Source organism: Oxyura jamaicensis, chromosome 1 (assembly GCF_011077185.1).
Source record: "Oxyura jamaicensis isolate SHBP4307 breed ruddy duck chromosome 1, BPBGC_Ojam_1.0, whole genome shotgun sequence".
NCBI lineage: Eukaryota > Metazoa > Chordata > Aves > Anseriformes > Anatidae > Oxyura > Oxyura jamaicensis.
The window spans coordinates 56,212,862-56,228,671 of record NC_048893.1 but is presented as its reverse complement, the minus strand read 5'-3'; the positions used below and the strand labels follow the sequence as shown (position 1 = coordinate 56,228,671).

The 15,810-nt window shown below is 36.9% G+C and overlaps 1 protein-coding gene across 1 annotated transcript in view; it reads left to right on the top strand.

Annotated features, from left to right (window-relative positions):
* Positions 1-15,810, top strand: part of POLR3B (RNA polymerase III subunit B) — a 74,700-nt gene that overhangs the window by 21,331 nt on the left and 37,559 nt on the right. The window contains exons 12-17 of the mRNA XM_035340891.1: positions 663-797; positions 6,292-6,453; positions 9,573-9,773; positions 11,064-11,226; positions 13,211-13,364; positions 14,971-15,045. Of these exons, the coding sequence (XP_035196782.1) occupies positions 663-797; positions 6,292-6,453; positions 9,573-9,773; positions 11,064-11,226; positions 13,211-13,364; positions 14,971-15,045 (890 nt within the window). The remainder of the gene's footprint in view (positions 1-662; positions 798-6,291; positions 6,454-9,572; positions 9,774-11,063; positions 11,227-13,210; positions 13,365-14,970; positions 15,046-15,810) is intronic.

Here is a 15,810-nt window from a genome sequence, read left to right as displayed (position 1 = left end):
GAGAAGTGAACTTCTGGAAAGTGTGGTTTCATTATAAGGGTGAAGTACAAATTTGGTTTCTGTGGTCAACATATGAAATAAGGCAGATGCATGTCTTGGTAGGTAGTTGCAAATCTTTCATTGGTAGATATGCAACAATTTGAAAATGAGAAGAAAAAGATGGCCCTTATCACAAGGTGAAGCAGGTTTTGATAGTCGGTGAGAAACTGTTCTGTATTGAAAAGTCAATGCATTTTTTATGGTGTGAGCTTTGCTGGCATGGATGAAATGTCTTTGCTTTGTAGCTAAGATAATGTAAATCATCCTCAAACTAAAGAGGAACATTTGGACTGAGTCAAAAGTAATCCTAGTGTTTATGAAATGTTGCACCATTGAGCTATCTATCATCGTATGTACTTTCTTTAGCTAGGCAGTATCAGCTGTTAGTTCAGGACCTTATCCTTACAACTTACACCTTTATTCTGATTTGCTTTCCATTTACTGCCTGTTTCGCTGTCACTAACATATATTACTTGCAGCATTTTTAAGAAGGTGAAGCGCACAAATCCCATTTGTAATTCCTTGATCAGCCCAGATTCCCTTTTGGTTTAAATGTGTGTCTGAGTGATAGCTAAGGAATTGATCCTGCAAACATCAGTATGTGCTTGTTTGTTTGTTTACAGGTGAAGGAATTCAACTTCCGTGCCAAGTGCATATACACAGCAGTGATGGTGCGCAGAGTAATTCTGGCTCAAGGAGAAAATAAAGTAGATGACAGAGACTACTATGGAAATAAACGTTTGGAGTTGGCAGGACAGGTAGGTTTTTTCTTCAGAGCTAAGGTTCTTCTGGGATTTTGTTAGTAGCTGTTTTTAAAAGATGCAAATAAGAAGCATCCCGATCTTCTCAGTTGAAGAGTTTCTCCTCTCATTTTATTTTCTTTGGCTTTTCTGGGTTGACTCATAGATACGTCAGCTGGGACTAAGAAATTGCATCCTCGCTTCCATTCTGCCTCTATACCAGATGAATGGACAGAAAAGTAGAAATAGTGCAACAGTCCTAGTTCCATCATAACACTGTTAGTGCCAAGACATCAATAATAAGATTCATCTTCCAGTGTCCCTATGTAAGCAACAGGGTAATGAACTGGAGACGAGTATGTGCCAAAATACTAGACCCAGGCTGTGCCACTAAGGAGAATCCAGCTTCTGCAGCAGCTCACAGAACAGTCACTGGAGCTTTCTGTAATTTGGAGAAGCCCCTAGAATTGCTTATTTGTTGTCAACTGCCTTTCTAGCCTCTGAAGTAGCTTGAATCAACCGAGTATATGGTCTGAAGCCTTACTAGACACTTCTATTTGAGCAATAAGCTCTGTTTTGAGCCTTCAAAAGAGGAAGCACAAACACTTGATTTGTTACATAGGGCTCTTACCATCTTTTATGGGTGCAGCTGTGTCTGCTGAAGATGTTAAAATCCCCCACTGCTTCTGTTTGTCCACCAGAAGAATGTTACAGCATTCAAGTTCTGGCAAAAAATGACGAGTGGGTCAAATCTTCATTTTACTGAGGGCAAAACTAGAAGGGGTTATTTTAATATTTTAAAAATAGGTAAGTTGACTGACTAGTGAAAACGGAGTGCATGGACTTCCCTGCTTGCAGAATTTTGGCACTGGAGGTAGAAGCAGTAACAGAGGGCTGCAAAGGAGAGAATGGTTTGAGGTATCTGACTGGCACCATTCTTTAGCAGAGAGGGTGGTGGTTTACAGCTGTTGGCCAAACTTTATTCTCCTAAAGCAGGAGTTGGTGAAGGAACAGCTTGGTTACCCTGGCATGGATGTTTCCTAACCCTAGTGGTTATATGATTAACTGATTTAGGTAGGAATTGGTTTTTATTGCTGTGCTCTGTATGAATTTAAGTTGGAATCTTAGTGCTCAAAATCATCCCTGGTTATTAGAAATCCAGACAGGTATACATAATGCACCAGGCTCAAGAAACTGTGTATCTCAGTTCCACACATCATTTGTACTGGGATTTCTATTGCAGCAATCGAAATGCTCGTTTGTATTGTACTTTTTAAGATGTCCTTCCATATGGCCTTATATGCCCCTTCTCCTTCCCACTTTGCCTTGTCTTCCATCCACACATGGGAACACGCTCACACACTGCACAATCATTTCAGAGTAAAAGTAAAAATGTGTTTTGCTTCCTAGTTTTCTAAAAACTAAGATGACACTCTTGATCACACTCTAAGCACAAATAAAATGATGAAAACTCCTAACCATTTAGGAAAGAAATTTGTTTCTTTAAATTAGTATGGGACTGTCCATCAAGCTTCTACTCTTGTACCAAAGCAGAATGTACCTTTAAGGCATAATACTTAAAAGAAGACGGTGCAGTATTCTAATTCAACAAATGTTTTAATATGTAATGGATTTATATGTGGTTTTTATTTTTTCTGTCGTGCTGTTGCTGTAGATCAGTATGACTAATCAGTGTAGTTAGTGCCCTGCCATCGAATTGTCCTTATTTAACTGGATTGAAAAACAGTTGGGTTTTCCTAATAATTTAGAGGCAGAAAATAGAGCAGGTAAAAAGTTTTGTACAAGCTGTAAGAAAAAGGCTTCTGTGCACAAATGTTAACAGATGAAGTCATTTTAAATTAACTGGGAAGGGGGTTTAAATGTAGAGGATCATCATAACAAAGGCAGTGCATATTTTTTCTACATCAAGGAGAACTGTGCGGGGGGGTTGTAACGCTTGATTAAGAGCAGTTCTGGATCCCTTGTGATATTTTAAAGGCTCATTTCAAGCTGAACACTTGAATTCCTCTCTGCCATGTTATCAGTGTAATATTAATTTGATTGGATTACAGACTAAAAAGCATAGAGATCATTTGTCAGTTTCTAAATGTTTGTGTTTAGCTAAAGTTTGTGTGGATAAAATGGGCAGGGAGGGTTTTTTGTTTTGTTTTGTTTTGTCTTAATGCCAGTGTGTTCCTGGAATAAAAATCCTGTTGATTTAAAATTCGAATAAAGAAAAAAAAAAGAAAGATTCCCATGTGAGGAGAAAAACATAGCGGTCAAAACAATGTAAAGACATAAAAGGCATTGTGCTTATAAAGATGTGTGAAAACAATAGCTGCTAATTTCACACCCCGTGGGACAAGAGAGTACGAAATGTGCTTTAGCTTTAGATAACAGAGTTGTATCCACTAGCCAAGCTGGTTTACAGAGCTTTCTCTTAGTCTTTCTGCCACTAGAGGCTTGGTAGGCCAGGTGCCAGCTGAGGTGTTAGCAAAACCTACCGATTTCAGGCTTAATCTTTTCACCTACCTTTTCTGTTTCCTTAATGTGTTCATTATTTGCTAAGCATTACTCTGTTCTTTGTCCTCATTTTTTTTTGTTTCTAATGCAGCTTGCTTTGTATGGGTGAGATATGGAACAGCACCAAAATCCGGCACCCTGGAAAGCAAGGGATTTCTACCCTGTGACAAAAGAATACCGCCTTGACTTCAGAGATTGCCTAATCCCAGCTGTTCTGATAATATAATTAAGGCTGCCTAATGTCTTTAATTTTGCAACCAGTTTGTGTGAAAGGGAGAATTTGGCACTCTAAAGGCTTAAACGCTAAATAGCAATCTCAAGGCGCCTAATTAGAATTCTCTGACATTAAGCTAATTGGTGAAACTGTATTTCAGCAGCTTAACTTCTTTATTAATTTTTCTTTGGATTTTCAATGAAAATCAATTGATGAGCTGTCAGTATTTTTTTTCTTAAATATAATTTGCTCTTTAGCGATCCTGTCTTAAGCAGGCTGAAAGGCCCCGGACTAACTATGAAATCCACTGAATATTATCACTGGCATTCCATCCTTTTCCTTTAATCACTTACTCTTGACCTAAATAATGTGGTTACTGTGAGACTCTGCCTTGCCAGATAGTCAGAGCTCTTACAGACTGAGAGTCTGTGAGTGAAATTAGCAAAGTGTAATGCTTTTCAAGCTGGCAAATACGAGCAAGTTCATGTACTTGGGTGTAACTTACTTTACTAGTTCAGAGAAGAGGAAAGATGATGTGACTATAATGCCTACACCATGTGGAGTTAGGAGATTTTTTAAAAAATTGTATGATCAAGAAATCAAATATCAAAACATTTTCTGGAGTGACCTTTTTGTTAAACATCCTGCTCAGAAACCTGTTGATATTGTATTTATACCATGATTGATTTCAAAACATTTCTTATTTAACAAGACTTTCAGACATCTTAAAACTGCATTTATATCTTCCCTTTTCCCTCCATTTGAAATACATCCCTTTTAATCTAATTTTTGAGACACCAGTGAGTTCTTCTTAATGTGATGCTTCATAGGAGGTGTTTTTATTTCTGAGGAAATTCTGCTTTAAATGAGCTGTACCATCACAGGTGAGTTGCAGGTAACTGGATTTCTTTTGATAGGAGTGAGAGGGTATCATCTTGTAAAGGTGAATAGCACTGTAAAGATCAGGAAGAGCAAGAGGTTCTCCAACACCTTCCCTGAATGAAAATAGGATGCCATTTTTGTCAAGAGTTAACATAGTGTGTGTTTCACTGGTTTGTGTGGTTGGTTTACAGTTTAGTAACTGGGCAGTAAGTGTTCCCTATGTATTGTAGAGTAGAGTGTTGAAGATAGTCCAGTCTTACTCTCTGTTAAGGCCAGTGAGAGTTTTTTGTTACAAGTCGTATGCCTGTCTTGAGTTTCCAGTGTTTTTTTGTTATTCCTAAATGGGTATGTGATGCCAGTGAAAAGGGTATTTTATAATTTAGATAGTTGCTTTACAGCACCATTTGCCAAATGCTTTGGTCAGCCCAGCTGGGACATGTAGGTAGAGGAAAGCAAGTGAAAACTCGTGGCCCATCCCATTGATAGAATAATGTGTGGTTTGCTTTCTTTGTTTCCAGAGGGGAAGGAAATGTTACAACTATGTTTAATGGAGACAGTTATAATTCAGTTTAATTCTGTACGTACAGAGATTAAATTGTACAACTGACCCCGGGAAATCTTAGCTTGTGATGGCTGAAAATCTAGCTTGTTCAGCCTCACGGTGCCGTGGACACTGGGAACAGCCATTTCTGGCATTTGGTAGCTGCTGCATTTTTAGTCCTTCTGACATTTGGAGCTGCTGTAAAATCAAGTCCCTTGACAGGATTTTAGAATCTACGCTGCTCCTTAATCATTGTAAACACTTAAAATGTGTCATGCAATGTAGTTTTAAGTATTTTGGAAAACTATTAGTGTCTGCAAGGAGAGGTTGAACAAGCTGTGGAATCAAAGCAAATCAGAGAGCAAAAAAGGTCAGGCTAGGAACTTTATTAGCATTTTTCTTTTATGGAGATTTTAAGAACTAGAAGTAATTAGTATGCATATAGAGGAAATAATTGGCTTAAATTGCAGCACTTCTGAAGAGTTGTATTGCTGTTTTTTTCCCCAATTCACTCATGTTAGGTAACTTTATTGTTTAATTGTTTTATTTTTTCGGGAGAAAAGTGTAAGAGTAGTGCACTTTTCAGATAGTACCACTTGTGGAAAAAGATGACAGGTGTAGAATCAAGTGGGCAGTCTGACTGTGTGATTGGTTTTTCATAGATTCTGGTTTCCAGAAAGTAGCAGGATAAAAGCGTATCTGAGTGATGAAGCTGCATACAAAACCTGAGATATGTCTTTCCAGCTTTTGAGAGCAGAGGTCTTTTCTGAACCTTTAAAAAGTTTCTAGTTCTGCTTGTCCAGGAGTTACGGTAACTGCTCACCTTCGGTGTTTCACTCTGGTCATGCAAACTGTGCACTGCCTCAAACTTTGTCCTGCTGAGTTGCTTCCCGTAACAGTCCATGACAGTTGCATGGGTGTCTGTCTAGTCCATTTTAAGGAGCTCCTGGGAAAGGGCACTTTGAACGGCCTTTTTTACTTTTAGTAATATAATATCTCAAAGTGACCCTTCACTTGTTGCTTTACTGCAATTATTGCATCTAGTATTAAAACAGAAGCTGGTCTTGCCTCCAAATCATGTGTGCGATTTAGGATTGTGCATTTAGGATATTAAATATTTAAAAGACGTTGTCACTTTGCTTTCTATCATAAAATAATTTCTCTAATATTGCACTTCATTTTAATAAGTGAAAATCTTGTGAGAAAAATATCATGTAAGAATCAGACAGGGTATCTTTTAACTGACCAGAATTATAAGGGTATAATTATTAAAAAGTCTGTTTTGTTCCCCCAACTTCCAAGACCTGGAGAAGTATCATTTTTCCCTTAATGCAATTGTTTTGTATTTCCAGCTTCTTTCTCTTCTATTTGAAGATCTGTTCAAGAAATTTAACTCTGAACTGAAAAAGATTGCTGACCAGGTGATCCCCAAGCAACGTGCAGCTCAGTTTGATGTAGTGAAGCATATGCGTCAAGACCAGATCACTAATGGCATGGTAAATGCCATCTCCACAGTAAGTATTTTTTACTGCGTGATGAAATGGTGTAAATGTTATTCTTATGACTCTACTGTCTTTAGTCAAGTCTATCTAACATTCTTTATAGATTAAAACTGCAAAACTCTCTCATGGGCAGGGCTTTTGGAATTCACTGAAGAATCATTAATCATCAAACTGCTTTTTATTTCACCATTTATTTCAAAGTGGTTTTTGAAGTGTTTGTCATGGAATGGTAAAAATGAGCAAATTTAAAACATTGATTGTGTTTATATTTATCCAACTTGCTGTCTTGTATGTTCTGCTTTATTATGTGGCTCATGGTACTTTTTATTACCTGGATTAAGGTAGGGTCAAGCTGTATTGGATGTCCAAAAGGTGGTTGAAAAACAGCAGGAAAACATCATGAAGGGAAGACAATTGCCAAAAAAAAAAAAAAGCTGAATTTTGAGCTCTTTGAAGTGTGATGCTTTTTCTAATCATGTGAAGTAGCTAGTATGAGTAAATTTAGTGTGAGCAAATTTGTAGTGTAGGAACTAGTACTTTTCTGTTATGTCAACACTAATGATACAAAACTGTAACAGGGAAAACTACTAGATGCTGATTTTTTTGCAAAAAGATTGGAATTAAGTCAAAATATTTGTCTTGGTTAAATTTTTGAACGTCCATCTACTGGAGTGGATATTTTCATCAACATCAGTGGACAAGAACAAACTAAAATTACTAACTTTGTCTCTCACCTCACACATCTACAAGAGCAATTTGTGAGATGTCTCCTGAAATCTAGCTATTAGCTTTTAAATGACTTTGAAATGCATGAATTTGTAAGAAATTAGATTAGTCTAAGTATTTTAGTAGCTGGTAGACGTTGTGCAACTTAGTTCTTAATCTTTGGAACTCTTGAGAGGGCTTTTCTGCTTAGCATGAAACTGAGGTTTTTCTTCATTCCTTGCAAACAAAATTAACTCCACAAATTGCATCCAAAACAACCAACAGTCTGTACGTACAAATCCCAGTGTTAAAGCTTATCACTATTTAATTTTATGAGTACCCCAAATGTAGTTAAATCTCTACTGTGCACATAACCAAAACAATTGACAGATTTGTTTCTCTAAATGCTAGTGCTTTCTTCTAGCTGGTGCCAGTTTTTCCATTTGGACTGACAGAGATAAATCTGCAAACTATTCAGTACATATTGTAAAGTCTTCCTTCTTCCACTATCTTACGACTTTTTTTTTTTACTGCTGCATAAGCAGTTAAACACCATCTGCTCTTAACCATTGACAATAATTTCTCAGGAACAATGCCCAGTGCATACTATTCAAGAGATTAAGCAAATACCATAAAAATCATTCCTGGAAACAACCAGCTCCAGTCTCACCAGAATGCTTCAATGATAGTCTCAGAGAGCATGAAATAACTCAGCAGACTCAGAATTACACCAGTAGCATGCAGAAGAATTCATAACATCACTAAATCCAGCATTCACTGGTGTTCCGTGGTACTTAGTATAGTTTGTCTTTGCATCCTGGAAAATACCAGAAGACGGAGTAGGTTGGGTGGTAATGCTACAGGTCTAACAGACAGTTCACCATCTGCAGAGTCATCCAATGCCTGAGGGAGCAAACTTCAGTTCACAGGAGTTTTCAGTATGAAGTACTCTAGCAAGGATGATTTTGCAGCAGCACTGGCCCTGTTTTGTTTTGTTTTAGCCAACTTTGAAGGAGTCAGTCGGTCCCTTCCAAACCATAAGTAATTTTTCACATTATTTTTTCAAGCAGTGTTTTTCCTCCCTTTTTCCCTTTCTGTCCCATTTTTGAGATTTCACAGCTGTTTGGACAGTGAGCAAGAAGAAACTACGAGCTAGTCTAGGTTACAGACAGTCATTCCTAGCATGAGGAGAAACTACCGATTTATTGCATTCTTCCATTTATATACTGATAACTCTCAGTCCTTTAAGAATGAAATGGCTAGTGAGTGAGAAGGGGGAGCAAGTGGGCAGGTTTCTTTTGACTTTTTTGCTCTTGGGTGTTGTCTCCTTCCCCTTTCTGTAAGAAGGAGAAAAGGGAAGTTTTCCAGACTGTTTAATAGTCTCTCCAGTGTAAGAAAGTAGCAGAATCACTGGGACGGGTAGTGGCCTCTAAGTGCTTACAACAATGCATTACTAAAAAAGCCAAGCAAAAGGATTTTGGTGCAGTAGAGCAAGCAAGCTCCAAATTCCTTGTTAGCATTGGTGGACTGAGTTTATCAAAAAGGTTTGGGGAATTAACAGGTGGCAATCCTAGGGAAAGTGTTACCTTCTAGATCTTCACTGCCTTTGGACTGACCAGTAGCATGGTGACTGGGGCAAATAGTAGTAACTGGGACAACAACATGCTGTAACTGCATGTCTCAGGTACTTTCAACCGTATGTGGAGTAGATGTCAGGAAAACAAGAAATGTAGCGCCAAAATCTAACAATTCTGCAGAATTGTTAGCTTAGGTTGCAGTGAAATGATGGATATTGGTAGAGATGATCTGCTTGCCATGGAAACGTAATTGTATCCTAGAACATTCTCTGGACGTCTCTGCTCTAATTAAAACCACAAGCAACGCTAGCCTTGACAGTCCTGAAATGTGAAACCAATGATAAATTCATAGATCTTGCATTTTGTAGTTGGTGTGATCCTACTAGAGAATCTTGACAGACCTAGAAACTTCACACTTCTATGACAGGACACGAGTGAGTTTTTCCTTAGAAATCTAAAACTAAAGGGTATTAAGAAAGTGCACACAGCTTTAACATCAGATTTCTTCACTATAAACATCTGTGTTTCGTAACAAACTTGCTAAATTTGAGTATTGATTTACCTGTGAAGGACACATGTTGAACAATTTCTGTGCTTGAAAGTGCTGTAGCACGTGTATCCTCTCATCTGAAAGAGCAATTCTTTTGTTTCAACTTTAGTAAGTGTGTCATAACCAGTAGTTTAGATGCAGATAGGTAATTAGAAAGTTGTTTTATATAACTGGGCAACATTGGCTGTGCAAAGCTCCCCTGCTATATCATTCAGTCTAAATACTGGAAAAAAGACATGTAGTGTCGAGACAGGGATAAGTTGTGATAACTATTTTGAAATGTTCATTTTGTTCTACAGGGAAACTGGTCTCTGAAGAGATTCAAAATGGACCGCCAAGGCGTGACGCAAGTACTGTCCCGCTTGTCTTACATATCTGCTCTGGGAATGATGACTAGAATCTCTTCTCAGTTCGAAAAGACGAGGAAAGTGAGCGGTCCTCGATCACTACAGCCATCTCAGTGGGGGATGCTCTGCCCGTCTGACACTCCTGAAGGAGAGGTAAGGGGCTTGTATGCTGCTTTCAGTGCTTCTGCCCTCCTGAGGAATGGTGGCACTGTGTGTTTTGAAGCAGCTGATCCTCCATCAGAGGAGGAATTTTTCTCAGGAGGTGTCTGGAGAGAGAAATTGTCTTCAGCCTGATAACATAGCTTGCTTGTCTTCTCACATCCCATCTGTTTACATCCCAGTATTGTGTTGCCTTTTTTTTTTCTTTCCTTTTGAGTGGACTGTCTGGAAACTGTTCAGAAATAATTTGGCTATATGAGAATGATATAAGGCCTCCTATGTCTTGCACTAGAGCGACTTGTTGTCTTTTGTTCAGGACAGAAAGAGACGAATCCTAAACTCTTATCCCTTTATTCTATAAAAAATATACTGTTTTGAAGTTGCAGTGTCTACCTGCAGTTTTTCTGGAAACATGTATTAGTACTACAGAAACTGCTTTAGGTTGAGGAAATAAACACCTTTAAGTAATTTAACTTCAGAGAGATCATGCAGCTAATTCAACCAAATGTTTGATGCTGGCAGTTTTTTTGTTTTGTTTTGTTTTGTTTTGTTTTGTTTTCCTGAATAGAATGTCCTGTGGAAGCTCTGAACTTTCTGGCATAAAATTGTATTTAATAGGAGCTAGTCTCTTAAAGCAGCTGAAATAAAATTTCACTGTTTAAGATACTTTGATATTTTTCATTTCACATCTGGCAAATTGATAAATAGACTGGTTTTGTATTTTTATTTAAAAGTCTGAACAAAAATATAGAGTTAAAATTACTTTAATAAAAGAAGTTTTGATGTCTTGAGTCAAAACAATCAGTTTTGGTAACTACAACTTACTAGCCTAACATTTGTCCTAAAGATGGATTATTAGTACTTTTAGTTATGTTTTATCTTGGAGAATTGCACACTATGATTGTGTATTGTAATCCAAATTTTCTCATGCTGCTGAATTTATTTCCTTGATTTTCTTTGTAAACAATGCAATATTATGCTTCTAAGTAATTGTTGCTTTGAAGAGATAAATATAAAGTTATTTATGTCTGGATAAAATAAGATCTACTACTTCAGCATCTGTGTTTTTTATTAGTTTGTAAATGCTAAAGCATTACATTTCTGTGTGATAGGGAAAATATTTCCCTAATTTTCAGTGCAGTTAATTTGTTTTATTTCTTTCACTTTATACTTTGACTTTTTTCTGTTGCTTATAACCAGAATTTTGGAAGAAAAAGGTATTTGATGTATTAATACTTTTACTTCGGAACAAAATGAATAAAAGGTGGATTTTTTTTATTTTAGGCTTGCGGTTTGGTTAAAAACCTTGCCCTCATGACTCACATTACTACAGATATGGAAGATGGCCCAATTATTAAATTAGCCAGTAATCTTGGAGTTGAAGATGTCAACTTGCTCTGCGGTGAAGAGCTTTCATATCCAAATGTGTTCCTCGTTTTCCTTAATGGTATGTAACTCTTCAGCAGTCTGACTCTGATTTGTTGCTGATTGAGAGTTAGGCTTCAGAAACCCTCCAACAATTTTTTGGAGCATGGTCAACCACAGATGCTGTTTTCACTGCGAAGGTAATTTCATCTGCAAATATTTTGACAGAGTTAGGCAGAGTAAGGCCAGATGATGGCACGTAGTTGTGTGAAGATGTCCTTAGAACTTTGATTGCAGATGTGTACAGCTGGGAAATTGAAGCTTTTTTGAATTTCAGTACTGTTTTTAAACATTTCCATGAATAGGTAGGAAAAAATGTACATACCATTACAGGTTGGTTTGTTTGTTTTCCAGTCATTCACCAAATTGGCCCTTCACAAGGTACTTCTAAAAGAACATAATTCTTCTAAGCTGGTAATAACTTCAATTCACAAAATGTATTTCATTTTATTTCAGTATTTATTTATTTTTATATCTTTTCATGCAACTATGTTTAAAACCAGAAAGTCAACGTAATTGTTTGCAACATTTAGCAATGCTGGTCACTACCTTTTAAGGGACAACTTGACTTGCTTTGTGAATGACTAGAAAACATTAGACTTTGGAAAACAAGCTGTACCACTTGTCTTTGTTAGAGGAATGGTTTGGTATATGTGCTTTGCATCTGCACACTTATGTTCCTTTTTAACTGATCTTTCAGTGCTTCTAAATCAGCAGTTACTGTAATATCAGATTTCAAAATAGTGATATTTTAAAAACTACAATTGTGATGTTAAGATAGTCTTTTGTCAACAGCATCCAGTTCCGGGGACTAGTGTTTAAGGTCCGTCACCGTGAATAAGATCTCCATTTAACTTTGAATTAAACAGCAATTATTCTTCAATCCTGCCTTCTTCCAGTAACATGAAAGCAGTGCTTGACCAAGCTGCATTCCTTTGCTCTGCTTTTCTGTAGCAGTATGGTAAAGATAAGGTTCAGTGAAACCACATGTACTCTTTCTGTTTCATTTTATGGTCTAAAGGGAAGTGCAGAGCAGAAGTATTGGATTCTTCCTTCACAAGCTCAGTTTGTAGTATGGAGCAAGATCGATCGGTTATGTTCCCAAATGTAGAAGATCTAGTACTAAATGAGGCAAAACTATTCAATCTACCATTTTGCTGTTTTAATTCTAAAAAATTCCAGTCCTGTGGATGTGTGACTTGTTTCGCGTTTGAACATGTGACCTGAGAGGACAGAAAATCTTTCAAGTACAAATTCTTTAAACTATAAAGACCTTTGTATTGTCTTAGAAACTCTATAATCTAAAGAGCTTTGTCTCCTTCTCCAAAGGGTTCTGTTTAATATGATACTGCACTTAGTTGCATTTTATATGTTAAGATGACCTTAGTCAGGTGACTCTTTAAAAATGAGTTTTACTCTTGTTTGTTCATCACACATCCGAATACTTAAATATGTACTTGAAATTGTGTATATATATATAAAGTGACGTGCTGTGATAGCAATAGTTGTTTGAGCTAAGTTCCTTAGGGAGAAATTCTGGTGCTCTTGTGAGTGTTCACATGTATCAAAAATATCATGTCTTTCTAAAATTACTGACAAAGCAGTTTCCTTGTCGGTTCTTGGAAAATTTGGATCCATTTTTAGTACAGCTGGACGTCCAGGCTTCAGAAATGTTTGCATGTACACTAACTGGTAAATGGGCGTATGAGCAAAAACATATTTGAAGAAAGCTGGATGAAGAGCACCAGTTGGTTTCTGAAGCTATTTGGAGGCAAACAGGTAGCTGATCTGTGAAGCTTAGACACATTTTTATATTTAATGAGATTAAAAAAAAGGGGGGGAAAAAAGAAAAAAGAGTAATCCTTATCTAAAGGGTGAATGTTATGACAATACTTACTATTTGCAAGAAGTAGGAATGACTGTGCATGCCAGAGAAGATCAGAATTTATAAGTAGAGTTTTGGATATGTAAAGAATGGACCATGAATTTATTCTCTTTCGGAATAGGTAACATCCTTGGTGTCATACGTGATCATCAAAAACTGGTCAACACGTTTCGAATAATGCGTCGAGCAGGTTATATCAATGAGTTTGTTTCCATCTCTACAAATCTTTCTGACAGATGTGTGTACATTTCCTCTGATGGAGGGAGACTGTGCAGGTAAACATCTCATCAGAAATATGAAGTGAACTTGCTATAAACACTGTTTTATGAATTGTAAATATACTGGGCTAAGGCTGTCACAAGTACAGATTTAAATGCATGATCAGTTTTCAAATTCAGTCAGACTTGAGAAAAGAAGTTAGAACAAAATGTTCTTTCCAACTTCTTTAAAGGAAAAAAAAGGGGGAGTGGCGACGGAGGAGGAAGGGGAAATCAACAAAATTGGTAACTGTAGTAATGTCCCATGTCCTTGGAGGTGGTGGTGTTGTTTGTTTGTTTGTTTGTTTTACTTCTTCTGTAAGATATCACCATAGAGAAGTGAGGAACAAGCAGCCACTTTGTGTGTGATATCACATTGTGGAATGAGAAGCTACTCTTTGCCTTTCAGGGCCCTTACTTCTGGTGCAAAGCTTCCTCGTGCATGTACCTGCTTGCTGTAGTAACAAGGAGTCTATCACAGTTTTGGTTTACTTCATTGTTTATCCTTAACTAGGCAGGGTATTCAAAATATTTATAAGGCATTCCACCTTATTCATTAATTGAAATTCAGAGCATATTGAAGGCAGTTTGATATACGCTGTAGGCCCCAAAATAGTACATGTACAAACCATCAGTTAATCATACCTGGTCAAGACATCCAGTGGTAGGGTCATCATCCAGTAGTACAGAAATCAGTTTTCCAGTCAGCTAATTACCAGCTATTCTGCAGGTTTGGAGATGCAGCAAGTCCTCACTTTTTTAATCTTTTTTTTTTTTTAAGAGAGAGAGAGAGATGTGAAATCACATATGTTTCCAGGAGTTGCCAAGTTTACCAAGTTGCTTTGTGATGCCCCCCACCCTGCAATTGTTCAGATCCCCCTATTAGCCATTTAAAAGTGCTCATTAGTCTTCAAACAGTTATTTAGACTTCAGAGTGGACTCCACAAGTATCTTGCAGCTATTGCTGCTCTTTATAAGAGCAACTTGTCCAAATAGCAACAGCCCTTGACGTTTCATTCTTGCATGCCATCCTTTGTGTCAGTGTTTCCTTGTGGTAAGGAAGCCTTCAGAGGTCCATGTGCTGTTGAAATTTATGGATTCATCTAATGCAGCCTGTAGTAAATGCCTAAACCTTATATCGTGTAAGCAACAGCAAAATGCATTCCTGCATGTGGGCATTTAAGCACAAACTGTTCACTCTGTCTGTGAATTTCCTGAAATATCCATAGAACTTAATGCTCTTCTTAGCTTTGTAGCATGAGAAGGCTTAAGCCTTTTAAAGTCATCAACAACATGTGTAGGTGAAACTTAGATGTTAGTTTAAAGATTTAGAGGGAAAAAAAAAGCTTCCTCCTCGAAATTGAAATCTGAATTTTTCTTTTATGCTTTTTGGCTACTTCAAAGACAATAGATCAGTGCATGATATCTGTATATCGAAATAAGGTTTGAATAATTAATTCAATTTATGTGGCTGAATCAGTTAAAGGTGGATAGATTTTAAAAGTGATTTATAAAATGGGTGATATGTAGGCAGTGTTCTTACTGTAAGTATAAATTAAGTTACCTAAGTACTTGCTATCAGAATTCCATTTTCCCTTTTTTTTTTTTTTCTTTTTAATTGTAGACCCTACATAATTGTAAAGAAGCAAAAACCTGCAGTAACAAACAAGCATATGGAAGAACTGGCTCAGGGTTACAGGTACACAATTCAAACAGACCTTTCCATCTTCACATCTGTCTTTAAATTACTATGTGGAAATAATTCAGCCAGGCAGTCATTTCACATTTTTGGTTAGCTATGTAGTAGAGAAGTCCACTCTCCTATACCTTTATGCATAGAAGTTATACATATAAATCAGTGTATCAGAGATTTTCTGTTCAAAGTTGATTAAAGTCTAGTCTTATTGTTGTTTTTAGTGCTATGAAATTTGGTGATTATGTAGAATATAAACGTATCTCACAGCCTCACCTTTCCACAAATAGAAGTCCCAAGGAGGTTCCCATCCTTCTTGTAACTGAAAATCAAACGCTTTAAAAGAATACCAACTTGACCACCCTAAACCAGACATGTTCAGAATTAGTTTTGAAACTACTTGCAAATTCTTTGTTTGTACATTTTTTAAAAAACACTGTATTTGCACAAAAACATTTAAATTTAACGTTTGTAAAAATGTCACAAAAACTTGCTGGATTACAGTTACAGTCGCTTGGCTTTGTGGTGATGATGGATACATATAGGATATTTTACTTTGTTGTTCAATTAAGTATTAGTCAGTCAATCTATGTGAAGCAGTGAACGGACAAGAGAATTAATTAAAAAATACAATTTTCTTTCAATATGTAAAATGTGCAGAACCTTTCATGTAGATGTGTTTCTCTAGTTTACATTCTATACATTACATTCGTTCAATATATGTATTTTGTAGTTCAGTTTTTGCAGAAACATAAGAAAAGACCATCCTTT